The 27,628-nt window shown below is 32.9% G+C and overlaps 2 protein-coding genes across 3 annotated transcripts; both read right to left on the bottom strand.

Annotated features, from left to right (window-relative positions):
- Window positions 1-1,510: 1,510 nt before the first annotated feature.
- Window positions 1,511-27,133, bottom strand: LOC149898793 (uncharacterized). Of its 2 annotated transcripts, XM_090115016.1 has the most exons (10): window positions 27,042-27,133; window positions 18,747-19,991; window positions 18,102-18,263; window positions 17,466-17,667; window positions 5,723-5,942; window positions 4,810-4,937; window positions 4,049-4,185; window positions 3,503-3,587; window positions 2,853-2,887; window positions 1,511-2,219 (listed from the first exon to the last, which is right to left on the bottom strand). In XM_090115016.1, exons 1-9 carry the CDS (start codon window positions 27,088-27,090, stop codon window positions 2,866-2,868), a joined length of 2,250 nt encoding a protein of 749 aa, XP_089971142.1. In that variant the 5' UTR covers window positions 27,091-27,133; the 3' UTR covers window positions 1,511-2,219; window positions 2,853-2,865. The 2 variants fall into 2 exon arrangements, with proteins under 2 accessions (XP_089971142.1, XP_089971141.1); XM_090115015.1 differs by lacking the exon at window positions 2,853-2,887.
- LOC149898794 (uncharacterized) lies at window positions 12,173-13,397 on the bottom strand. The gene has a single exon (XM_090115017.1). The coding sequence runs from the start codon at window positions 13,137-13,139 to the stop codon at window positions 12,183-12,185; it is 957 nt and encodes a 318-aa protein (XP_089971143.1). The 5' UTR covers window positions 13,140-13,397; the 3' UTR covers window positions 12,173-12,182.
- Window positions 27,134-27,628: the final 495 nt, after the last annotated feature.

Here is a 27,628-nt window from a genome sequence, read left to right on the forward strand (position 1 = left end):
TTTTTTCTATTTCTTAGGTATAATTTAAGTTTCTAGATCATTGGAGAATTTTCGAAAATCATTTAAAAATTTCAACCCGGCCATGTTAAACATGGAAAAGCATTTAAACATTACCCACAAAAATATAGGTAAATTGTTTTATATCATATGAGTTTCCGTATTATATTGAATTTGCTAGTTCATCTTTACACAAAATATTCGATACTGTTAAAATTAATGAAAGTTAATAAATATGACAACTTAAAAACGTACCGACAATAATTATTATAATAATTTTAATGAGGAAGCAAAAACTTTTCATTCAGGTTTGTAATTGCTTAATTCTAACTGGAACTGCCATTATTTATATTGTAACATGAAATCAAATCACTTGATCAGTTATGTTGGTACAGCACACATGAAATAATACATTTTTTACTAGACATCGCAAACGATACGAAAGATTTTAGAAAGAAATGAAATGAAACTTGGCTCTTTATAAAAAATTATTTAACAATAAATAAAAATATGTTCATCTGATGCAATGGTTTGATTTCATACTATATTTACATGATAAATAACATATTTATGAACACTTTTACATATCTAATGAGGTCTGAGTATCTAATGAGGCTTCAGTTTGAGTTTGATGTTTTAAATTCCCAATTTATCCTACCCTACATATATTTCCATATTCTAACAAGTATATAGTTTTAAATACACGATACCTACACATTATATATTCTTATAATTTAAAGAATCTATTATTAAAAGGACAAAGTGATCGCAGATGATTCGCTAAAGCCGGCTACTCACGTACCTTTCGCAGGGGCAATATTGGAATTGCACTCTTAATTGCCTCATTAAGTATAGGCAAGCAGAGGAAATTTATAAAATGGCCTCTTTGGCTTTTTAATTGCTCCAAATGCCGTGTAACTGGTATTGCCCCTGTGGCAGGTGGGTGTGTAGCCCGCTTAACAATAGGTACCTATTTTTAATATATTATTGTTTAGCTTTTTTCGGGCATTTTTAAACAAGTGTATTTATTAGTATATTTAATAATATCATTACTTTAATTATTTTAATAAATTATAGATATCTTATTATAATATAATATGGTATTTCTGTTCTATTCCGAATATAAAATTGTCACAACCATTAAATTTTACATTTGGGGCGATAATCAAGGAATCTGAAACTATTTGCTGATATAACATGCTTTATAACGGATTTAAGCGTGATTTATTTCTTATTTTTGAAATAAAAAATTGCTTATTATTTGCATTAAAAAAAATATTATGGGAAACCACTTACAATACAATGGGAAATACGCTTTTCAAACCCGGTATAAAGTTGGTTTTTTACATATTGCGTAAAAATATTATCTAGCATTTGCTCTATATTCTTTTTCTCTACAATATATTTTATTATCTTTAAAGTTTTCTACTCTCTACACATATATTTTAAAAACGATTAATAAAAATATAAATTAAAGGAACTTAAGGATGAAATGAAATAAAACAAAACAATATACAAAACACAACCATTTATTACTGAAAATTATCATTAAATTAATAATAAAATATAAAGTAAAAGAAATAATTTACAACAGAATTAAAATTTGGTATATAACATCACAACAGTCTGTATAGAACCTATAATAGATAGTATGTGTAACATATTTATTTCGTATTTTTTTACTTAATTTTAAAGATCAGAGTTATAAATTCAAATTGTTCTAATTAAAAGAAAAGAAAGAAATATCTTGTTCTAAAGAAAATCTGGCAAATAAATATTTACAGTGCGAAAAACACATTTTTTAAAGAAATTTTGAAAAAATTAGATAGGTACTAGTTAATTTAAGACCTATTTTACATATTTGTAGCATTTTTTCTATAGTTATTGAATTATTTTATTACAGAAAATGAACAAAATTAAGTATAGAAAATTATTTAAAAAATGTCATGAGATACCTATGCTATGTACCTACACATAAATTTACGACTCTGGTCTCTAAAATAACAAACTCTTCGATAACTACATTAAAATAAAACCAATTAACGTTTAAGGTTATTATTGAAAAGACCTTTCAATCAAAAATAAGAATAAACAACAGAACTCATAACTGTCAAACAGGTCTTAACTTTTATTTACAATTACGTCATAACTAATTTTAAATCTAAATTTGGTGCAATCACACGTGGTAAATATCACGAGGGCTGATGGCTTCAGGTCGATATCTGAAATTATTAAATAAAATAATAAATATTTTTCTTATTAAAGAACGCGACGCTAACGCGTTCCACTGCACGTATCGCGATGAAACACACATTGGAACACAAATCCTCATTGTGATAATGGGAACAACAATATAATAATTAATACTTAACAACAAATAATATTATAATCCTACTAATATTATAAATGCGAAAGTGTATGAAGATGGACTTTTATCCCGGAAATTTCACGGGAACGGGAACTATGCGGGTTTTACTTTGAAAACGCGGGCGAAGGAAAGTAGACTATCATCGCCATACGTGGAGGGAACACATTTAAACACTGTCTTGTATTTAAGACGACAAATAGCTAAGATAATATAATAATTAATACTATTCTAATATACAATATATTTACTATCTTTAAATTATTATTAAGGACTCTCTTTCCCGTCTGATTGCAATTCTCTGAATAATAAATACAAGATTTTCGACTATTAAACTATTTAAACATTATTCTATATCGATCCTTTTCTATCGCATGCAAAATTGTATTTGCATCTCAACTTATAACCCGACCAATTAAAGTTGGTTACTTTCATGCTGAAAAACTTAAAACTAATTCTGCAAAAATGTTAGTAAAGTTAAAAAGCATACCGATAACATACGGCTACACGTCTGTGGTGTACCTCCTGAAATGATAAATCGTAAATGGTGAAACTCTGCTGAAACACAGCTATAGAATGCGCTCAGCTGGTTGTGTAATTGTTAATGGATGAACTGTTTTTGTTTGATTTTACACGAGTATTTTAAATTGAATTTATTGTTTATCTGTTCTTTACTATAATTACTGTAAATTTGTCGTTGCCTGCATGAATTTTTTAATTCTTTGAATAGTAATAATTTTAGAAGCTTTCAATTTTTTTAAGACGTGGTTTTATTACCCTATTTATTACTACTATTTTAAACATTGAAATTCATTTCTGTAAAATATTCGCGTAAAATCAACGACAAATAACTATTGCCATAATAAATAACCATTGCATGCATAAGTTACAATTAAACATTATTGAAAATTATTATTATTTTTATAGAAAATAATTATTAAAAATTTATGATACTATGACATACTGCAGACAGTTTTATTTTTTCATTCATATTTTATATGAACAGAACTATTAAATTAATATAATTTGAAAAATGCAATTACATGTTTGTAACTGTTGAAATGAATGTGCTTTTTTTGTGAAATAAGACATCTAGATGAATAAATAAATGTTTGAGTTTGAGTTTGAGTAAAAGGTTACCCGTTTTGAGTACGAAGCGTGTCCTCGTCGGAGTCGATGTCAAACATATCGTCGCGCAAATAACTGTTGTTTGAGTAGCCGTGATCTGTAAAACGACATTTTTATTAGAATAGTATTAATTAGAAAATTTCAAAATTATATTAATTATATAATATCTAACACGTATTCGCTAACAAAGACACACACAAATATAGACGGGTATATGCACAAATGCACACGCACACATTTACTCAATCACAAATATAAAAAAATCGTCTTTTATTAAGTAAAGATCAGGCTGATCTTGTCCTGATAAAACAGTAATATAGGATATGTTCGAACTTACTAACTATCTATACTTAATATTATAAAGCTGAAGAGTTTGTTTGTTTGAACGCGCTAATCTCAAGATCATTAATTGAAAAAGTATTTCGGTGTTTGATAGCCCATTTATCGAAGAAGGCTTATAATATTATATAATCACGCTAAGACCAACAGGAGCGGAGCTATGCGGGCGAAACCGCGGAGCGCAGCTAGCTTAATAATAAAACAGTTAAATAAACAAACCTTTAGTAATATCATATTTATCGTCCGCCCAGTTGAAGTCCTCAGTATAGAGGGGGGGTAGCGTCTGGTGCGGGGTCGGGTACAGGTCGAGCACGCGCTTGTCGTTCAAGCTGTCTGTGTCGCTGTAGGAGGGCATTCTGGAATAGAGGGTTTTATAGTTTATTAATAAATATTAATAAATAGTTCATATTTAACTCAAATCCTACCGTTTTATAAAGAAATTTTTACTTCAAAGATTCTTTTTTATTAAGAACTAGCTGACCCGACGGTGAATTGTGAAACTCGTGAAGTTTAAATGGCCGTTAAGATTTCTTAATTTTACAAATTTTTGGCGCAAATTTCTCAAGACTTTCCTTCATAAGACCTTTTTCTGGACAATAACGAACACAACAAAAAACTAATTGTGGAAATCGGTCCAGCCGTTCACGCGTGATGCCGTTACCAAGGGAAAAAAGGGATTCATCTTAATATATATGAATCTCGTGTCACAATGTTTGTCCTCAATGTACTCCTAAACCACTAAACCGATTATAATAAAATTCGCATACCATGTGTAGTTCGATCCAACTTGAGAGATAGGATAGTTTAAACATGTAGGTACCACGGGCGAAGCCGGGGCGGACCGCTAGTTTTTATATATAGGGCAAACGTTGACTCTTGTAAGTAACTAGTAACTATCATTGAGACACGAGAATTGTACAAATGTATTAGTTTACATATGTATATAGAGATAGAGAAGAAGAAGAGTATGGTGTACTCACTTGGTATACTCCTCGAAGCAGCTGAACCGCCACAGCGCGAAGGCGAGCATGGCCATCGAGATGACCACGCCAGCGGCTAACACCAGCCACACGGTCACCACGCTGCGCTCGTTGGGGTACGTGAATTCCTGGAAAATGGTATATGTTTCTCTATATTACGAACGTAAGTTGAATTAGGGCCGATTTTTCAATGCTTGGATAAAACTTATCCGTCCAATAAAGTATTACACGATAATATTAAAATGTCACGTAAACTATCCAATACGGGCAATTAGAATACGTTTTAAAAATGGTAGTTTTATACATTATTCGACGAATAAGTTTTATCCAAGCGTTGAAAAATCGGCCCTTAAACAATAATAAGTACCTACTCCTTTTTGCGGGAATAAGCAAGTTTGATAAATTCTAATCAAGTAGGTATGCTACTTCTTTTTATTCATGTAATAGATATTCTGAAGTATGGAGAATCTGCAAGAATCTCGATCTATGTTATTCTTTATTCATTTAAAAATAATTCATTTAATTGGTTTCCAGAAGTCTATAGATTGGTATTTGGTACCATTTAAAGTCAAACTTCCATAAACATGACAAAATATTCATATTAAGTATAAAATAACAAATATCATATCTATCTGGTCATCAAATAAAAAGTAACAATACAAATTAATCAATGTAAAAATATATTTATACATTTCAGGACAATTTTGACACACGATCTGATCCCATACTAAGCTTTCTCTTGTGTTATGGAAACCAGATAGCTGATAAACGTACATATATAATTGTAAATAAATATTTACTTATATAGATAGTTTACACCCAGACATAGAGCAAACATCTATGTTCATCACACATATTTTCCCGGGGTAAGAATCGAACCCACAACCTTAGCTTGGTTGAATTAAAACCTTACCACAACACCAAGCTGTTCCAGCCGCACAGCAAACGGATCGACCCTGGAGTACATCTCCCACATGTCCTGCAGGTCCTGCTCAGTCAACCTCGTCTCCAGATCCTCTTCATCATCAGCTACATACTGCAGAGGAACCGCGAACGTGACCTCCACGCACTGCTCTGAACCCGGCCAGTTTTGGTAGCAAATGCCCGTCTTTTTGATCTGTGTGATTTCTAACCTGAAATGTGGCGAATAGAAATTAAACACTTGATAATTACTAGATGGTTTATTTACTTCTGGATGAAACCTTCAAAACCACGCTATCCATTAGAAAACGGAATGAAAATCGATGCAGCAGTTTTTGAGTTTAACGCCAACAGACAGACGTAACGGATGACTATGTATTGTATTGTATGATATATTATTATGTAGTTAGATATAAGTTACATATTATGTAATATTGACATGATTTAAAAGAGCAACTATGGAGTTTCTTGCCGATTCTTCTCCGTAGATACTGCTTTCCGAATCGGTGGTAAATGTTAAAAACACTTATGTAATGACGATTCGAAAGTGCTACTAAATAGTAGTCTAATTGAATAAATGAATGTTTGAGTTTGAGTTTGAGTTTGTATTTTAGTGATGATATTTATTCCATTATTTTCAATATAATACAGCGAACGTAGTCACGAGAATACTATAGTTAATATTGTTTAAAGGCTTATAAAAAATACTCCGTGACAGAATTATGAAAATCGATTTAGTAGCAGAGAGCTTTCGGGAACAATAAATAAACTTAAATAATTATTAATATGTTAAGAACAAAAGAAAAAGCTAATCTCTTTATAAACTGGTGGAGTCTCTAAATAATAACCTTTAAACTTTATGAACTTATGGTATGGCGTTACATAACACATGAAAATGAAATTTATGCTGACGTAATAAGATTAATAATATTAACCTCAACCTTGCCAAGAATATACAGTATCTATAATAATATTCAACGTGAGTTTGCATAATATAAGATTATAATATTATATAATATGCAAGAATTCATACATTATAATATGTATGTATATTTATAATTTTATCAGCAGTGAAAATAGAAATATAATGCGGTTCTATATTCTAAAGTCTGAGATAATTGAAACAATCAGTATTTCTTGATTTTGACCCATCTTAAACGGACAGATTCGATTCAAATTTTGTACACTTATCAAGCTTCGGTGACAATATACATCACTACATAGTATAAAACAAAGTCACTTTCTCTTTCTCTATTAAATCACTTAAATCTTTAAAATTACTTAAATCTTTAAAACTACACAACGGATTTTGATGCGATTTTTTTTATAGATAGAGTGATTCAAGAGGAAGGTTTTAGTACATATAATATATTAGATAATTTATTAGGTTTTAGACAAAGCGGGCGAAGCCGCGGGCGGTTAGCTAGATAATAATAATTTCGCGAGTACCTATATCTAAGTTTGATTTAGTTGTTTTTAACTATTTCTTTTTATTAATGAATTAAAAGTGCAGTATTGGGTATACTGCACTTTTAATTCTCTGCAGTTTTTAAGTCTTCTATTAACATCAAACAACACAAATAGACAGATAAGATAGTCGTAATGTAAGAACTCCAAATATCTGAGATCAAAAGACTGTAACATACAAGTGCTGCATTACAAAGGCGTACCATTTTCATCGCAGAGACTGTAAAATTTAGGGCTGGCACAATTTAGATGTCAAAGATTCATGTTTTTAAAGATATAATATTAGTAAAGCAATTCATTTCATCGTGTATTTTATTTTGCACTTGCAAATTCCATATTATTCGATATCTATGATCGAATTCAAATAACCCGCCCTTTTCCAAGAGACTAAGAAGTCTAAACCTTAACAAATTATAATTATTTATTTATTTATTTATGCTTACAGCTAGTGATACAATTTTTGAGATGAATAAATACAAAGCTACGCCAATTAAAAGGTACACCAATAGGTATTAAAAATAATATACGTATGTGAACAAAGACTAGTATAAGAATTTTACAAAATATAAGAGAAAATATTTTAATTTCATGTAGGTAAAGTAAGCATTGATCAAGCCCAATAAGTATTTATTAAAAAAAAACCTTTCACGAGAATCTCTCTATCTATAAAAAAATCATCAGAATCCGTTTTGTAGTTTTAAAGATCTATCATACATAGGGACAACGGGAAACGACTTTGATTAATTATACTATGTAGTTATTTTGCCAGTTAAAATCACCTAGAATAGTAATTATAAAACGCTTCTTTTTTGCTGCCTATTTCCTTTTAAAATTCCCTTTTCTACTTACCTATTTGAAACATCTAGAAAGTTCCACGCTATATATGGCAACCCTATACGCATACCTGCAACATGCACCTAGCCAATCACTATTTGGAACCTCGCCAGACACTGCATTGTTTCACTGATAACGCCTCTATATGATAGATATTCAGAATAGCTAGAAACTCTAATATTTATTTATTCAAATAATCTTTGTTTAGAAGCACTTTTGAATCGTCAATAAAAACACGTTTTAATTTTTAAAATAATACAGTAATTTTCCTCTTTAGTATTTAAATGCTGTAACACCCAAATCTAGAATGTAATTAGTTAAAAAAAATATCTCTAGGTATTTCTCATATCAATTTTAATATCCGCTTGTAAAATTTCAGTAGAAATTTGGAAGAAACACAAAATATAGAGCAAATATGAAAACTTGAAATGTGACATTTCATTAAAGAACCACAAAATAAAATAAATAGTCAAAAAAGAAGATACAACAAACAATATATTATATTATACCAAAGATAAAACAACACATCCCACTAATATTATAAATGCGAAAGTTTTTAAGGATGGATGGATATTTGTAACTTTTTCACGCAAATTCTACTGAACCGATTACAATGAAATTTGGTATGTAGGTAGCTGAAAATCCAAAATAATACATAGGCTAGGCTTTTTATCCTGGAAATCTTACAGGAACGGGAACTATACAGGCTTTTCTTTGAAAACGCGGGCGAAGCCGCGAGCGGAAATCTACGCAATAAATATTACATACAATAGCATTGCCTAATCTAAAATTAAAGAATGTAAAAGAAATTTTGAACTAGTACAGCATAAAACATGAGTAACCCATACATTACATCAAATAGGATGTTACATCTTCAAAATTAGATACTAAGCGATTAGGCCAATTACCTCCCGGCCTATAAATAGCTTTAATTAGACATCTCCCCGCAGCGCGCTCGGTCTATTTTAGATCTAATTTAACACTTGAGTGCATTTCTTAGAAAAATTATGTGACAAGCGAAATTGGACTCTGTTCAGTGGGTTTTAAAATTAAATTTAGTGTAACATTTTAGTAGTATAACATTTAAGGTAGAAGGGACGTGATATAATTAATGTTATTTTAAATAGGTTAAAATATTTAGTAAAGGGCATGAAAATCTAAAAATAGGTTTGTTATTGCTTCAATACGTCTTGCAAAGTTTACATAAACAACATTCGATTTCAATAAATATGTTGGATTGGTTTCTTCGATTTATCTACGCATTTCTATCGTGAATTTAAGACGATACTAGGTAAACAGTCAAGATGCGATATTGAGATATCCTTATAGATATCATTTCTCAGAAATGTATTAAAAATACTATTTACATAATATTATGTTTTGTGTATTTATTATAAACTATTTCTTTAATGTTAACCGTTCGAGAACTTTATTTTCTCTTCATTATTTCGCTTCATTATTTCATAAATGAGAGAGAGAATTTATTTTTTACAATCAAACTTGTAAACGACCGCTTCCTTGGTTCAGTGGTTGACGCGTGAGCGTAGCACCTAGGGGCCCTGGTTTCGATTCCCGGTGGAGACGAATAAAAAAAATGTCTCTGTCTGGCAGGACACAGAAGGCTGATCACCTACTTGTCCCTAAAGAAAAATCGATCAAAGAAACAGATGTATGCATAATGCATCTGCCCCTTACCCCACTTGGGGACATGGGACTTCACTTTTAAACTTGTAAACAATAAAAGGTTTTTTATAAGATTTCTTTGATAATTTTATAGTCATACCGAAATTGTAATCCTCCTTATTTGAAGTTGGTCAAAATCTAGGTATTATGTAACTAAACCGAATACACTAATTGGATTTTAGTTTGAGTGTTGTTATTTTTAGATTTTAGTGCTTTATTAACCTCACTGAGGGTAAAGATAATAAAAATAGTGAAAATCTTCCCTGACAATGAAAAAATAATATTTTATTACATTGCCTATAAGTTACGTGCTTGTAAAAGTGTGTACCTAGTTGTGTGCAAGTATTATATTTAATGGAACCACTCGGCAACATTTGATTGACTTTTATAATATACAAATCTAAGAATCTTTACAGCAGCATGAAGGTTAATTTTTCAGTGAAGAAAGTTATAAATTTTATGGAGATTAAGAGATCAATCCTGATCAAGTAGAGTGCAAACCAAGGAAAAAGTAGTGGTACATAATATTTTATGAATCCATAATTATATTGTACTAGATTTCCGCCCGCGGCTTCGCCCGCCGTTTCAAAGGAAAACCCGCATAGTTCCCGTTCCCGTGGGATTTCCGGGATAAAACCTATCCTATGTGTTAATCCAAGTTACCCTCTATATGTGTGCTAAATTTAATTGTAATCGGTTCAGTAGTTTTTACGTGAAAGAGTAACAAACATCCATACAAACTTTCGCCTTTATAATAGTACTAGCGGTCCGCCCCGGCTTCGCCCGTGGTACATATTTAATTATTTACGTTTTCTCTACATAAAAACCATCCTCGTACTTCAAGGAATATAATAAAAAAAGAATGATCGAAATCGGTTCAGCCGTTCTCGAGTTATGCGCTTACCAACACATTTTGCGATTCATTTTTATATATAAGATTAAGATTTAATACTGCGTAATAAAATATTATTTAAATACTGATTTATGATACATTTTTAAGCCTCTAGAAAAATAATCTCCAATATGACGGTTCATTTACACCAAACGAACATAGAGCTAAAGCAAGAACATTCTTTAAAAAACAATGCTCTTGCTTGCTGAAGAAGACCAAGAGATCTTTTAGTGTAAACGAAAACTCGTATTCAGTATTGTTCAGCATTAGAACATTGCATAGAATCTTTTCGAACACACTAAAAACAACGAAATAATGTAGAGTATTATTTCCCTGTTATTCGCCTGTATACATTAACATAATTTGCCATAGTGGGGTCAAAATAACCTTTCGCTCGTTTGATGTATATGCACCGTGATACATAACTTAAAGACTCATATTTTTATGAAAGATCAAACAAAGGAACAAGTATGTCACTTGATTTTATAAGTATTACACCACAATTTTAAATATTACCTATCATTTACCCAGATCTTGAAAAGTGACTCTAAGACAAAAGATAACTATTAGGTATGATAAGAGAACGATACACTGCGAAAGTATTTGATTAAATATCTAACAACTTACCAATTTCCACAATCCAATCTTCATACACCAATATAATTAGTTTATTCTATTTGAGACGGATTCGACTAATCTCATCTATACATAGGTATAATATTATTTTAACAATACACTATTAACAATGTATTATGTACAACAGCAAATTCTACATATTCTGTTTCTATGTATTTAAAATCAGGTATATCTTGTCCAGTCTTATTTTTATTTACAGCAACTTATATTTGGATATGTTTTGTTTCACTCTCCCCGGCCTTCTGTACCAAAATTTCCACCTCTCAAAATGTAGGCTAAAGGAGGCCAACCCTCATACAAGCTTCTCTTCAGTGAACTTAACCGGCTTCTTCAGCACATCTAACGGTTCTACATTACTTACACTATTCACTCTAATTATAGAATCATTATTATTAGCATTACATTCAATGTTGTTTATCGTGATTTTAGTTTCTACTTTATCAGGTTCAGATATATTGTTATTATCTGTCTTTGCTTTATCTGAGTTACAATTCAGTTTCTTTGTGAGGTGCACATGATTCTCTGTTTTGTTCATTTGTGGGTAATGATGTAAAATTGCTGTTGTATTAAATGTAATTTTTCCATATTTAACGAACTCAGTAGGTCGTTCCGTTCTACTAGTACTAGGCTTATTTAATTCTAAATCATCTGAAGGTGATCTTAATCTTATATTCTTAATAGGAGCTTCGTCTTCTTCAAGTATAATATCTTTAGTATCTTCTATTAAATCTAATGCAAGTTTCTTGCTCTTTCGCAAGTTATCCATATATGTATTATAACGATTCATATCTAACGTATTATTTTGTTTCAGTGGCAATGAATTTGGCAATTTTTTCGGAGGGCGCTCCTCGGCCGTGTATCACAAGTTCTTGTGTGGGTTTTGACATTTCGGATTGTTTTTTTCGTTTGCCGCAACGATGTCACGTGCGGCGTTTAGTAGCTATGTCTGAGACTGCACCATGGATATGCTGGTGGTCTCGGTGACGATCGTAGGCGCCGCGAAGTCCTCCCGCGTGTAGTCGTAGATCGGGAACTCACAACACATCACAAATTTCAGGAATTTTGGCACTTCCACGTAAAATGCTGGCGGTATCGGTATAAAGGGTGACGTAGATGCCTTATAATATAAATAATCTGGGTTATCTCTATACTTTTCATCCGCCGATCGTTCGAGCAACGGTATTCCTGATAAGAACAATATAATGGCCATCGTGAACAAAGGCGATAATATTGCAATGAACTCGATGCCTTCGATAACGTTGAGTGAAATTATGAATATGCCCCACCAGAGGACTACTTCACCGAAATAATTCGGGTGCCTGGAGAGGCCCCACAGCCCGTCGTTACACCACTTCCCTTGATTGGCCGGTTCTTGTCGGAACGCGAATTTCTGCAAATCAGCGTACGTCTCTATCAACAAACCGCATACAAAAACACCTGCGCCAGCTGAGTCCAATGTTGTCATCGTTTTCGGCGCTTTAGGGTATGAATGATGCGACGAATTTATTATAATCACAGGCAAACTGACGATATAAACCCATACCGCTTGAAATGTGTAGAAAACGGCGAATCTTAGCGTGTTACTTTTGCGATCCTCGAATTGTTTATCCCTGCCGATGTGATATATCCTATATATGAGGTACCCGGACAGCCTCACGCCCCACAAACAAACGAAAGCCGTCACCATCAGCTGTCTGCTGTCATAACTTTTCAAATTGTTCCCTCCTTGGCCGAGGAAGAATGTTAGCAAAGCGATAATAATAAAATTGGCACCTCCAGTGAAATCCGTAACTTTGTCGCTCTGGGACAAGGAAGCGATCATGAAAAATAATATTTGCATCGCTACCGTCACCATCGCGCTCACCGCAAAGTTGTTCCTATCGATAAACGGCTCCATGGTAAATATTTGACACTATATGTTGGAAGTTTTGGCATCAGGGAATACTGTGATCGATGTCGTGGCGCATTGCTGCATTTTAACACTTATGTTAATGTTGTTTAAGTTCTAGTTTCGCTTGTTATCTGTTTTATCATGTTTGGGGACCGAGTTGATTATTTTTGGCTTTTCCTTGTGTTGTTTTGTATTTATTTTCTCGTTTGATTGGGTGCGATAGTGAGAATACAATTTTGTAAGCGCGGTGCGCCGCTCTGTGGGTGCGAGAGATGGATACTAAAATAGATGTGACGTTGTTGGCGCATGCGTCCAGTTCGCGCATGCGCTGTCCTGCTAAAAGTTTCGGTGGGGTGCCGTGAGCTTTGGGGGCCATTGTAAAACTTGTCGGCATTCTCTTTGATGCTGGTATTTGTGTTTTTGTCCGACTTTGTAAGGAGAATGAACGCAATTATGGCTGACGCGTTATGTGGTTCGATATCTTTGAGATTATCAATTTTGTTTAATTAATGGTTGATGTTGGACACGTTATCTATGATATGTTTAAATAATTATATGGTTAAATAATTTTGCTTTAAGCTTAAATCCTACAAATCATAAATAGCTTATTGAGACAATCATACATACAAAATTTATATGTGTTTTGTAATGAGAATATATTGTACGGATTAACCCAGATATTCCAATATGTAATTGGTACACTGCGTCATCGCTATTATCAGGGATCGTGGCTTGCCCACAGCGGGTGATAAATTTGTTGGTTAAGCAACTTTCAGCGCGGTCAGTGTGTGGATGGGTCACCGTTGAAAGGAATTTTAGCTGAGTGACGAAAAAATTTGATTTAAACTTCGATTTATTCATGTAGAGCTTAGATCATATTCTTCTTTAGTTTTATAATTTTTTACATAGTTGTGGAACTCCGTCATTTGTAAACAATTTTATCTGTAACCTTGGAAATTGATATTTTAGATTAGTTCTATGATTCAGAAGTTTGTTGTTATTTGTAATCTAAATTCTAAATTTTTCTTGGGAAAAAAGGAAATTCAATAAAAAAATTCATTGTAAGTACAACGTTTTAAGGAAAACGAAAATTATATATCTACAATCTACATACAATAATATTCCTCTTGAATCATCTATTTTTTTTTAATCCACATCAAAATCCGTTTTGTAATCCATACTAATATTATAAATGCGAAAGTAACTCTGTCTGTCTGTCTGTTACTCAATCACGCCTAACCTACTGAACCAATTTGCATGAAATTTGGTATGGAGATATTTTGATACCCGAGAAAGGACATAGGCTACCTTTTATTGCGAAATATGTACCACGGGCGAAGCCGGGGCGGACCACTAGTTCTAAATATTTAAGCACACAAAGTGACGGGAGACAGCGATATTGTTTTATACTATGTAGAGTGATAAATTGTAGCTCTACATCGAATCCCCTATAAATAATATTGCAATATTATTGGGAATCTTTGATAAATAACCAATTTTTCATCTGAATACATTTCACACAAATATTTACAACGTTACTATCAAACTGGCCTGCTTTTCGTGAGTAATTTTTCTCAAAACAAGCATTACATCATGTAAAACACACTTTTTCATTTGCATGACCGATTTTTAAGATTTGTTTTTATACATTATGAAATTAAATATTTCTTACAAGTTATTTAAATCGAAATTAACCAACAATTCGAACGGAAAGAAGCAAAACCAATTTATAAAAATATTCAGAAATTTAGTCTAAAATCTCAAATTAAAAACAATATATTCAAGAAACACAATGAAACATAATTCTATTAATCATGCAGACACTTCAATTTATTTACGAGCGTTATCAGTTGATAACATATTATTTATGAATAGTTAAGCATTTTAAAGTTACGTCTCCATTAGGTCCGAGTCTGTCTGTGCCTGATACTGTGGATCAGGATGATCGGGAATTTAAAGTCACTGCTTTAGAAATTCAACGAATAATAAGTAAAATGTCTAAAGGAAAGTCTCCCGGTCACGATGGTCTAAGTATTGAGCACCTAAAGTATGCAGGGCCTCACATATCGAGAGTGTTATCAATGTTTTTTAATCTTTGTATTCAGCATAAGTATCTTCCCAGTGATTTAACAAAAACTATCGTAGTGCCAATTGTTAAAAATAAAACAGGTGATTTAGCGGACCAGACCAACTATAGGCCTATCTCTCTTGCAACGGTAATTGCAAAGGTATTTGACAGCCTGCTTAATGAACAACTAAACAGGTACGTAGAAATACACCAAAATCAGTTTGGATTTCGATCGGGACTTTCTACGGAAAGTGCAATATTGTCTTTAAAGTGGGCTGTCAAGTACTATATGGACCGAAATACGCCAATATATGCGTGCTTCCTTGACCTGTCGAAGGCGTTTGATCTGGTTTCTTATGATATCCTTTGGGATAAGTTAAAGAAAGCTAATGTACCGTCCTCTCTTATTAACACATTTAAATGTTGGTACAGAGGCCAGATCAATCAAGTCCGATGGGCGGGGGCTTTATCTCAGCCGTTTGGGCTGCAATGCGGCGTGAGGCAGGGGGGGTTAAGTTCGCCCACGCTTTTCAATGTATATGTCAACGAGCTGATTGAATCACTCAGCAACGAAAGGATTGGTTGTCATATTGATGGAGTTTGCATCAACAATGTAAGTTACGCAGATGATATGGCGTTGCTGAGTGCTTCAATCTGCGGTCTTAGAAGATTAGTGGCCATCTGTGAAGAGTACGCTGCTCTTCATGGATTGGTCTACAATACTAAGAAAAGTGAAGTCATGGTCTTTGAGTCTGGGCGCCGAGTTACGCATTTTTTACCCCCAATACGTTTGAACGGAGTGCCATTGGGGAGGGTCTTTAAATTCAAATATCTCGGACACATATTGACCCCTAGACTCAGAGACGATGATGATATTGAAAGGGAACGACGGGCACTGGCAGTGAGGGCAAATATGATAGCTCGTAGGTTTGCACGTTGTTCTAATGAAGTTAAAAAAACCCTATTTCGTGCGTATTGTACATCTTTTTACACGTGCAGCCTATGGGCTAGTCATACTCAACATTCTTACAGCTCGCTCCGTGTTCAATATAATAATGCGTTCCGGGTGTTAATGGGGCTGCCCCGTTATTGCAGCGCATCAGGGATGTTTGCAGAAGCTCATATAGACTGTTTTTACGCTACAATGCGAAAGAGATGCACATCCCTGGTGCGCCGTGTGCGGGACAGCCCCAATGAAATCATGCGCTGTATAGCGAGTCGGCTCGACTGCTGGTATGTGAACCACTGCTGCAGACTGTCTGCTTCCTTGATAGCTCTGTAGCGGTGGAGTACATTTCTAGCAGTCATAATAAATTTTATTTTTACTAACATAATTTTTAAGATTATAATTGTTACTAACAAAATGAGTCCTGGTTACTTGAATAAATGAATGAATTATTATTATTATATAATACAGATTATATACAGCTGATAAACATGTTTCAACAATGGAGGTAATGTATACTGAAATAATAGTGCTACATGAGTATGTATGTACATATTTTGATCTTGTGATCTTGAAAATAGATCGACTGGTTTTCATAAGTTTTGTAGTTGCCCCGCTTGCCTATACACATCACCATTAAGGATCCAATTAAATCCGGCTACTCACCTACCTTCACCTTCAGTTGCAGGGGCAATATTGAAATTACACCCTTAATATGTGTATAGGCAAGCAGGGGCAATTTAGAAAACAACTGAAATTGCTCCGACCGCCGCGGCCGGCCGCGGCCGTGCAATCGAGATTGTTCCAATATTGCCCCTGCGGCAGGTAGGTGAGTAGCCGGCATTAGTTTCAGTGTTTTAGCTCAAATATATGAAAAACTTATAAATTTTAGATCTTTCAATTCTAAGAAGGTATATTATGAAGATAAAGTGAAAATTGCTTATGTTTGAAACTAAGTCCAAGTTTATAAAATTTAACCGAAGATCGAATAATCGATCGGTAGAGACAAAGTTTTAATTATTGATGATAGTGGCTTTTAAGCTATTGCATTTTTGACTATGCGTTATCAAAATTAATTTCATGTCGATTTTTATCCGTTATATCTTGTCCATATTTTCCATATAATCCATAATTTATGTCGTATATAGATGTGTGTTATTCTGTCTCCTAAAACCTATAGAAAAATTTAACCTGAAAGCTGTCTTTAAAACTTTGATTGCAAAATATAGGTTATTGTTTCCTTACTCTTTACTTTGTAACCAAAGCCACTAGAGTTAATACTAATTACTATTTTAAAGTAAAAATTAATTATACTTACGTGGTATTCAATCCCATATCAATTCCTTTAGCATTGATATACATAGTGGCCATATCAGCGACCAGTTTACGGAAATCCTCCTCAATAGCGAAGAAACCATTAACGGAGACCCCTCCCAAGTTCACACGGAAACTGTCCTCAGAGGTCTTGATAACTGGTTCTTCTTCATGGTCTTCGTCTACTACTACGTCTGTTCTTGGCACTGTAATGTAGTTTTAGTTTAAATTATTGGCCTAATGTTAACTATTGTTTTATGGTTGGAATAAATGGTTGAAAAGTAAGAAGCTGTATTTTATTTTGAGCACCTACTATTATTATTGTTATGTGCAAGTACAAAAAAGAGTATATAAATATGTATGTATGAATGTACTACTCTGACCGTATTTTACATCAAAGTCGATGCAATATCTTTTAAACATTTGCCTTTTGATCAGAAATTAGGTTTCACACTGACTACGTTTATTGAAGTGAAACTTCTTTAGGCGTGTTGTGAGTATAATTTCAAGGTTGCGTCAGGGCAATATCATCACGAAATAAAATAAGGCGACGATTTTTTCTTCTTCTGACACGCGTGACTCTTTTTAATAACTTTTTGTTAAGTAACTTAGTCAATTTTGTTTTTCATGTAAAACTTACTAATCATTCTCAAACTGATACTAAAGCCTCTCTGGAACTGCATGCCCTGCATCGCTTCAAACCTGATGAACATTCTGTCAACATCAGTGAAACGGAACCTTCGTTCGCTCTTGAGGGTGTAAGTGGCGAGGATACCATCGGAACTGTCCTTGGTGGTTTGACCTGAAAGGATCTTGAGCTAGATACATGTTCTAATTGTCAAGCATTATCGTTAGTATTTGCATGTTTATCTTAGCATTAGATATGGATATGAAGAGAGTAAAAAATTGCTGAATATGAGATGGCAAATTAGGGCACTTATGGATTTATATCTGTATAATTACTGTATTCAAAACGAAAAAAGAAAAATGATATCAAGAGAAATTTACAATATTGAAAAATATAAAACAATGGATATTATGTGGTTAAATTCAGTCTCTCAGTGACAAAAAATATTATCCCTAAGCGAGAATAATAAATCGAATGTGTTAAGAATGAGCCATTACACTTTAAAAATTATTTTGGTTAGTAAAACTAAGTAAAATATTCTAGTTCTCTACACTTTATAACTATTGTACAAGCTTATTGAAACGAAATTCCCTTATCTTAAAATGAAGCTATATTTCTATGCTACATATAATGATTAATGAGAACTCGGTACAGTACCTGGTATGATTAGCACATAGTCTCCAACAAAACTGTTAATTGCGAAGTCCGTGACGTTCATCTCGATGCCTACACCGTCACCAGTTATTATATAATCTGTTATTTGGTATGTCGGGTACGCATTAGGATAATTCGGTGACACTACTTTCGTATTTTCATTAACATTCAGTTGAATTTGAACCGTGTTTACGGGTTTCGATTGCGCTACTATATTTTCATTTGTAATATTTTTGTTTTCATTTGTTACTGTTGTTCCTGTAACTTCCTGCGCAATTGTTGTCGGTTGATCTACGATTTGAGTTGTTGCTTTTTCATCTTTTTCTGTTTCTAGTTCTAAGGTTTCCGTAGTTTTAATATCATCAGATAAAGTTGTATGGGCTGTTATCTCCACAGCTTGAGATGAATTAGATTCTGCAGCTGGCAGAGCATCATTTAAGTAAAATATGGGAGTTTGCGTTGTTTTGCTATCGACTGATGAAGTCTCATCTATCAGTATTTCATCATCGTGCGGCTTTTCGTCAGGCTTTTCAGAATCTAGTTTATCATCATTGATTGGATAATAGTCAAATTGACTGTCATAGTCATACTCATCATCTTTGTCATCACCGTCGAGTTGATGCAAAGTGTCAAGCAATTCATTCAATGAAGACTTGAACTCATCATGAGACTGAACTATCTTCTCAGATTTATCTTCTGCCACTTTCTCAGCTTCATTTTCGTTTACATTTTTAACGTTTGCTTTACTGTCGAAGCTATCATCGGTTTCATTCAATAATTTCTTTGTCTCATCTACTATATCTTTTATATCAGGTAAATCTTGACTCAATGGTCGAATTTTCTCAAAGTCATTTCCATCATCTTCGTTTAGAATTGCTTTAGTTTCTTCAATGATATCTTGCTCTGGTTCTTTCTTCTCGTCGTATTTTAAAATTTCATCGGATAGACCGTTTTCCTTTTCCTCGTGGGAATTTGTGTTTTCAGAGAAAAAATGTACGTCAGGTTCTTTAACATCTGCAGCTCCATCGCCATTTGGTTTATCATCTGCCTCGGATCTATTGTCTTCAAACTGATAATCGATGATGTCATAGTCGTCGTTTACTGCTTCAGCTATAGAATCTTCTACTTCTTTACGAAATTCATCTATTTCTTTGTTACTCGTTTCGCCAATCTCTTTCTCATTTGGAACATATTCGTAGCTGTTATAATCATAATCACCGGCCCATTCGCTGTTCACATCAGCAAAAACTGAAACAAATAAAATTGCTTTAAAATAGCGATTGTTATCTTTTGAATTTTATCGCGTACGGAAAGCACAAATATTTAAATTTGACAAATAAATACAATGTTACAACTACTAGTATAGTATCAGTGTTCACTGATATATAAATATCTTATACTACATTATGTACATGAATACCATCTAATATCTAATATATTATATTATAAAGGCGAAAGTTTGTAAGGATGTATGGATGTATGGATGTATGGATGTTTGTTACTCTTTCACGTAAAAACTACTGAACCGATTACAATGAAATTTAGCACACATATAGAGGGTAACTTGGATTAACACATAGGATAGTTTTTATCCCGGAAATCCCACGGGAACGGGAACTATGCGGGTTTTCCTTTGCAAACGCGGGCGAAGCCGCGGGCGGAAATCTAGTATTAAATATGTTAATTGCTACTAATATAATAAATGAGAAAGTTTGTGAGGATGGATGTGTATGTGTATGTTTGTTATTCTTTCACGCAAATACTACTAAACCGATTACAATGAAATTTAGCACACATATAGAAGGTAATAATTTGGATTAACTTATAAGATAGGTTTTATCCCGGAAATCCCACGGGAACGGGAACTATGTGGGTTTTTCTTTGAAAACGCGGGCGAATGCACGGGCGGAAAGCTAGTCTACCATAATATGGTAACCCATCCTTAAATAAACAGCGGCTTATCTTGCTCTATTTGGATTTAAAAGTTTTTATTTACGCAAAGATTATATTAGGTATATTTTAGTTGTTTTTATTAACAAGCTTAGGGTTCATACGCACTATGCGGCTGACCGCAGGATGCGGTTGAAGAACCGTTGCGATTTGCGGTCATGTCGATCCATTTCAAAGATGGAAGTGGAAGAAGTTGCAGCTATTTACTACATTTACACACGTTACGTAAAGAAGAAAAGCAAAGAAAGAAGTACTAGGTGCATCCTTATTTGCAAACACGAGATGAGAGCAAGCATTTTGCAACCACGTGCACACACTCACTCAATTGCGGGCAGCCGCAGACTGAACCGCACAGTGAACTATAAGGGACCCCATAGATTTTATATCGAGAAAAACAAATGTCAGACGCAGTTAAGTTATTTATATATGTACATGGTAAATCTATCCCACTTCGGCTATAACAAAAATATTACTCAAATCTCATCTTACCCGAAATTAAATTTACTCTTAAATATTTTATTTTATTACATAGATCCATATGAAAATTCAAAATAAAATTGATCTGTTTGTTTTGGTTAATCTCCGAAATCTAAAATAACTTAGAGATAGCTGACGATAAAAAATAAAAATGGAAAGAAAATTATATCTAAGATGCTTGAAAAAAAGATAATAATTCTAATAATAACATTTTACATATTTTATACCTCTAAAGTCACGTATATTACATGTTAAAACAATCTCAAATCCTTCATAGATCAGAATACAGTTAAATCCATACTAATATTATAAATGCGAAAGTAACTGTCTGTCTGTCTGTTACTCAATCACGCCTAAACTACTGAACCAATTTGCATGAAATTTGGTATGGAGATATTTTGATACCCGAGAAAGGACATAGGCTACCTTTTATTGCGAAATATGTACCACGGGCGAAGCCGGGGCGGACCTCTAGTTCTCTATAAATAATTTACCACTAGTAAGCATGACCTAATTCCTATCAAAGTTTGAAACTAGATAACTAGCTTTAACTCCCGACTTCGCTCGAATACTCAAAGGAAATTCCCTTGGGAATGAAATTTTTCAACTCGGTCAAAAGTTGCAACTCTATATAGGTTCCAACTGTCATATAAAATCATAAATCGCTCCGTTATAACGTGAAAAGGAGACAAACTAACAAACATTCGCATTCATATTTCATTAATTATATTCGCGTACGAATTTGTATTACAATTTATTTAAAAAAAAAGTCAAATAGAAAGAATAGAAGAATAACAATCATTCGGGTTCGTTAATGACCAAAATATGTATGGCAATTACACCTAGTTAGTGTAAAGCTAAATACAGTATGTAAAAGAAAATTTTATTGATACAATTCATCTTTCTTATCATATAATATTTTGGAATGTATCTTTTATCACAAACTTACCAAAAAATAACAATTGAGTTTAAGATAAAATCTTATACACAAACAACTTAGTGTTCCAATAAGATAAATTCAGTACAAAAGAAAATAATTTAGAAAATCCAAAAGTGCACGCCTCATAATTTTTTTTAATAATTATTTATTAATTAATATTTTTGTTTATTTAATAACAATTAAACCACATCGAATCAGACCCTGAAAAATGAAAGGGTTCTATTCCTGAGCATACTCAAGCGAAAGAGAAAAAAAAAGACTCGATTAGTAAAGTATTTCGGTCGCTATCGTGTTAACAAGAAAATCCTCCGCACATACAGACACACGGACGTCCAAGACAGAACTTTATTAAACTGTTTTTTAACTAGTTTAAATAACAAAAATGACATCAAAAATATCATGAATGTTAAAAATAGTGTTTTTTCTTAATATGTGTGTGTATGTATTATCTTACAAGTGCAATGTATGATACATAAAGACATTTTAAGTTTGAAAAATCAGATGTTTTGCGCGAAGTGACAGTAGTACCCACCTCAACGCTTCGCTTATGAGGCGTGCAATTGTATGTACCATTTATCAAGTGCATTGAAAACAAACTAACAAAAAGATTTCGTCTCTACCTACTTCAGAAACCGTCCTCTTTTTATCAAGTCGGTTAAAGCTACATTGTTTTAAACCTTTTCCGCTGCATGTCTGTCTATGCACAGTTTTATTATAACAGATGTATTTATTTCCTATAAATAGAAAACATGTGATAAAGTATCAAGGCCAATGTTTATGCTACGACGTCATTTGTTTTGAAATCAAAAATAGTTTTAATGTATTTTAATTTAAAACTACGCAGAGTAATTAACATGCTGAAAACTGTTTGAAATGCAGACGATGTTGTTTTATGTTTTAATCGCTAGATAGATATTGATGTATTTTCCTAAATAGATAGTTGAGTATACTGTAAGAATGACATAGGCTATCTTTATAGATTTCTACAAGCATAATATTATGTTGAAAAAGTTTAATCAACAAATTCTTACACAACCAATTTTTTTTCCAGAAAAACTTTTTTCTTAATTAATTACTATTAATAAAACAACTAAAACTGTCTCTTAACAACCAAGATTAAGTCATCTTAATCTTATCTTAATCTTAATCTTAAGGATGTATGGATGTATGGATGTATGGATGTTTGTTACTCTTTCACGTAAAAACTACTGAACGATTACAATGAAATTTAGCACACATATAGAGGGTAACTTGGATTAACACATAGGATAGGTTTTATCCCGGAAATCCCACGGGAACGGGAACTATGCGGGTTTTCCTTTGAAAACGCGGGCGGAGCCGCGGGCGGAAATCTAGTAATAAATAAAACAATAATTATTTCTAATATCTCTACAATATAGAGAAAAACGTCACTTGCATAAAATTCTTTATTATCTTAAAAAATACCTACTTAAAATCAGTAATAAGTTTGATAAATCATTAAACATTTATTCATATCGTTCTTTATTATATTTTACATGATATTAACCTTTTTCTCTATACTTTATAACTTAAATAAAAGGCAATAGCTCTTAAATTATGCACAGTCGGTGAAAAGAATGCGGTAGTCAAATGCAGGCGAAGTCAGGTGCCAAAAATTATCACACGCTCGTCGCACTGCGGTCTTAACCTATTTTAAGCTAACTTTCTTTTGAAATTAAAAGCGATAAATCAGGATTTATTTCAATATTTAAACTGAGTTTCGAACTCTACGAATTTTAAGAATAATATTAATTGATACTAGCTGCTCCGCTCCTGTTAGTCTTAGCGTGATGATATAGCCTTCCTATATGGCCTATAGCCTTCCTCGATAAATTGTTGTCTTACACCGAAAGAATTTTTCAAATCGGACCAGTAGTACCTGCGTTCAAACAAACAAACAAACAAACTCTTTAGCTTTATAATATTACTAACGGTCCGCCCCGGCTTCGCCCGTGGTACATATTTACGTTTTCTCTACATAAGAATTAAGAACCATCCTCGTACTTCAAGGAATATAATAAAAAAATAATTATCGAAATCGGTTCAGCCGTTCTCAAGTTATGCGCTTACCAACACATTTTAGGATTCATTTTTATACTATAGAGAAGATTAGTAAATATTATTAGTAAAGATGTGTAAAATGTAAAAACATAATATAATATGTTACTTGAACAAATAAATATATTTTCTTTCTTTCTTTTACTCAGGTCTCAGACTTTATAAATATTTGTTTTATTTAAACAAAACAAATTACATACTTGCAATATGATCATTTAAATATATAAATAGAACAAAAGCATTATTCATGATTCTAGAACATTCGATTTTTGAACAATAAAATGATTTACCGTTACGATAAGAATTAACCGGCTATTTCGTTATAAATATATTTTGCATTTATCTTATCGAGCTATAAAATGCTTATTTGTTCTATAGAATATTAAGTTAAGGATTTATTTGTAAAAATATGTGAAGTTATTAATCAAATATGTATCTATTAATAGAAATCATTGAAACAATTTTGTTGAAGCTTTTCAGTTCCAGATCCATGATGACAGAATATCATCACAAATAATATATAAATAAGTTCCTCTTCAATCAGTCTATCTAGGTATTAAAAAAACCCACATCAAAATCCGTCAAAATTTAAATATGTAAGCATACTCACAGCATACTGTAGGTACATATAGGGAGTGACATACAGATAGCGGGAAGCGACTTTGATTTATGTAGAGATGATATAAAAATAATAAATAATTAAATATGTAAAAATACTTGTCTCTGTTAAATTATATTATGCCATCTAGCGCCAAACTAAGCAAAGAATGAACTTTGAAAACTAGGCACATGTTTTTGTAAACAGATTGCAAAAATATACCTATGGAAATTTTCGGACAAAAGCCTATAAATATACTCTAATATATTTTATTTAACGTGTAAACGTTTAAAAAATTTAGCACCAAAAATGTGGTTTTATTTTATTAATTTATTCGAGCCTTATTATAAAAAAGTAATTTCTGCTAGCAAGTAATAAAAAAAATTATTTGACAAAAAAGCATAATTGATTCGTGTAAATAAGAGAGTCGAACGTGTGACCTCGTTAAAATTTCGAATACAAATAATGTAATTTATTGAAATGACGAAATCCCTGAATCATCACTTTTACATAAACATTACGATAAGCCGTTGTTTTTGTGGTTTCTTCGAAATAAAGTCACGTGTCATAAATAACTTTATGTGTGTCTGAACTAGATTTGAAATGTCTTTTTACTATCTGTTTGTTTTTTTTACTGGACATCGGTACAAATGTTAATTCGTTTTTAACACGCATGTATGCTTCACCTGTATGTTTGTTTGTAACCGACTCCTTTAGACTCGATTGTGATCCACTTTCAACTTACGGATCATGCTTTATTTATGTTCTGTCCTTTATTATCGATAATTGTATACTTTATACATTAATATTATAACCCCGCGGTTTAACCCGCATTGCTCCGCTCCTGTTGGTCTTAGCGTGAAGATTATAGCCTATAGCCTTCCTCTATCTAACACCGAAATAATTTTTCAAATCGGACCTTCCTGAGATTAGCGCGTTCAAACAAACAAACTCTTCAGCTCTATAATATTAAGTATAGATAATCTAGCTTTGTAGATATATTTCTCGGGTCAAGGGTCATCTGCGAAAGGTTATTAATATAAAGGTACTATATTATATTAATTACAACAAGGTGTAATTTAATACTTTCGAGGATTCCCCAATGCATTGTCAGTTATGACGTCATAACTGTAACTCGTTTGAAACTCAATACCTACACTTGTTCAAGCTAGCTTTCCTCCCGTGGCTTCTCTTGGAATTATATTTTTTGGGAGCGACGGATGTAGAGACAAAAATCCATATCATATCTTATCTTATATATAAAATTCTCGTGTCACAATGTTAGTCTGCATACTCCTCCGAAACGGGTGGACCGATTCTCATGAAATTTTCTGTGCATATCGGGTAAGTCTGAGAATCGGCCAACATCTATTTTTCATATGTACCACGGGCGAAGCCGGGGCGGACCGCTAGTAAGTATATATATGAATGATGTAGAGTCGTATAACTATCTTATATTTTAAGAAAGAAAGAAAGAAACTTCTTCAAGATTGTTATTTCAGGAAATAGTCGACGGTGTCTTTAATATCCTTACTAATATTATAAATGCAAAAGCTTGTTTGTTAGTTTGTCTTTCATTCACGTCGTAACAGAGCGATGTGTTTAGATTTCTGTATCTGGAGATAGTTGGGAGGATAGACTGTCCTAAAGGGTAATTTTTAACTTAGTTCACCAAGTTAAAAATTACTGTTTTCATTCTCATGAGAATTTCCTTCGACCACGCGGGTAAAGCCGTGCTAGTAGTTTTTTCTGTAATTCATCAAAATCGGTTCAGCTGATCAGGTGCAATAATCTAATGGATAGACAGTGCTTTCATTTGTAAAAGATATTAGTCTAGATATAAATTATTGATCTATATAGAAAATCAATAGAAAATATTGAAGAGAAGAGAAGACTTCACTTTTGAAATTATTATACTTTCTTGCAATTTACAGAAGACATGTTATCTAGCATTAGATGTTCTAGTCTAAACACACATTGCACTGTTTACTGCAGTCCTCAAAATAGATAACAATCATAGAAATGTCACATTTTCCGCACGCATACATACCATGGATACATACCTAATACCTATATAATATATATCTTACACTTACAAATAACATGTCATTGCGACTCAAAAATCGCAACAAGCACATTTCAAACTTCATTTTGATGCAATTTTTTACAAAACCACAACAATATACGAGACTTAAAATATTTAATAAATAACTAATAATCAATATAAATTAAAAAAACAGCACAGATAACTAACCATACACACACAATCCAAGTAAAACCGCACAAAACAATATTTTCGTCATGACGATGCGCGCGTCTGACCACGCGCTTGATTCACTTTAAACTGATAATTTCAAACATATGCAACATACTAAAATTATAACACATGTTGTGTTTACAGGATGCACCTGTTGTTAATAATGCTAATCCAGAATATCCTTTTTGATTTTTTTAGATATTTTTGGATGATTCTCTGTTGAATTTGATAGTCGGAAGGAAGGTTTTGCGGAAGATGCAGGTTCCCGTCCGATTAGGGCCCTTCTGGCCTCCTCCACTCAAGCGACAGCTCAAGCCGAGGTTCGTGGTCCCCGTGGCGGGGGGACGCCCTTGTGTCGCTACCAGGGTGAACCTTCAGTTCACCCCCGCGTCCGCGTTAAAATGTAGAAGCCCTTCTGGCTAACATTGAGAGACACCACACAAAAAAAAAAGATGCAGGTTCGAATCAAGCTTCCCGATCAATTTTTTTTTATTCTTTAAAAATGTATGGTTCTCTGTTAATGAAAATGTTTGGTTAAGGTTTGACGATAAAAATAATAATAAAACCTCCTTACGTCATTCGTC

The sequence above is a fragment of the Colias eurytheme genome, chromosome 22 (assembly GCF_061535395.1).
Source record: "Colias eurytheme isolate Ceu_HAF_F1 chromosome 22, ilColEury1 Martin Lab GWU primary, whole genome shotgun sequence".
Taxonomy (NCBI): domain Eukaryota; kingdom Metazoa; phylum Arthropoda; class Insecta; order Lepidoptera; family Pieridae; genus Colias; species Colias eurytheme.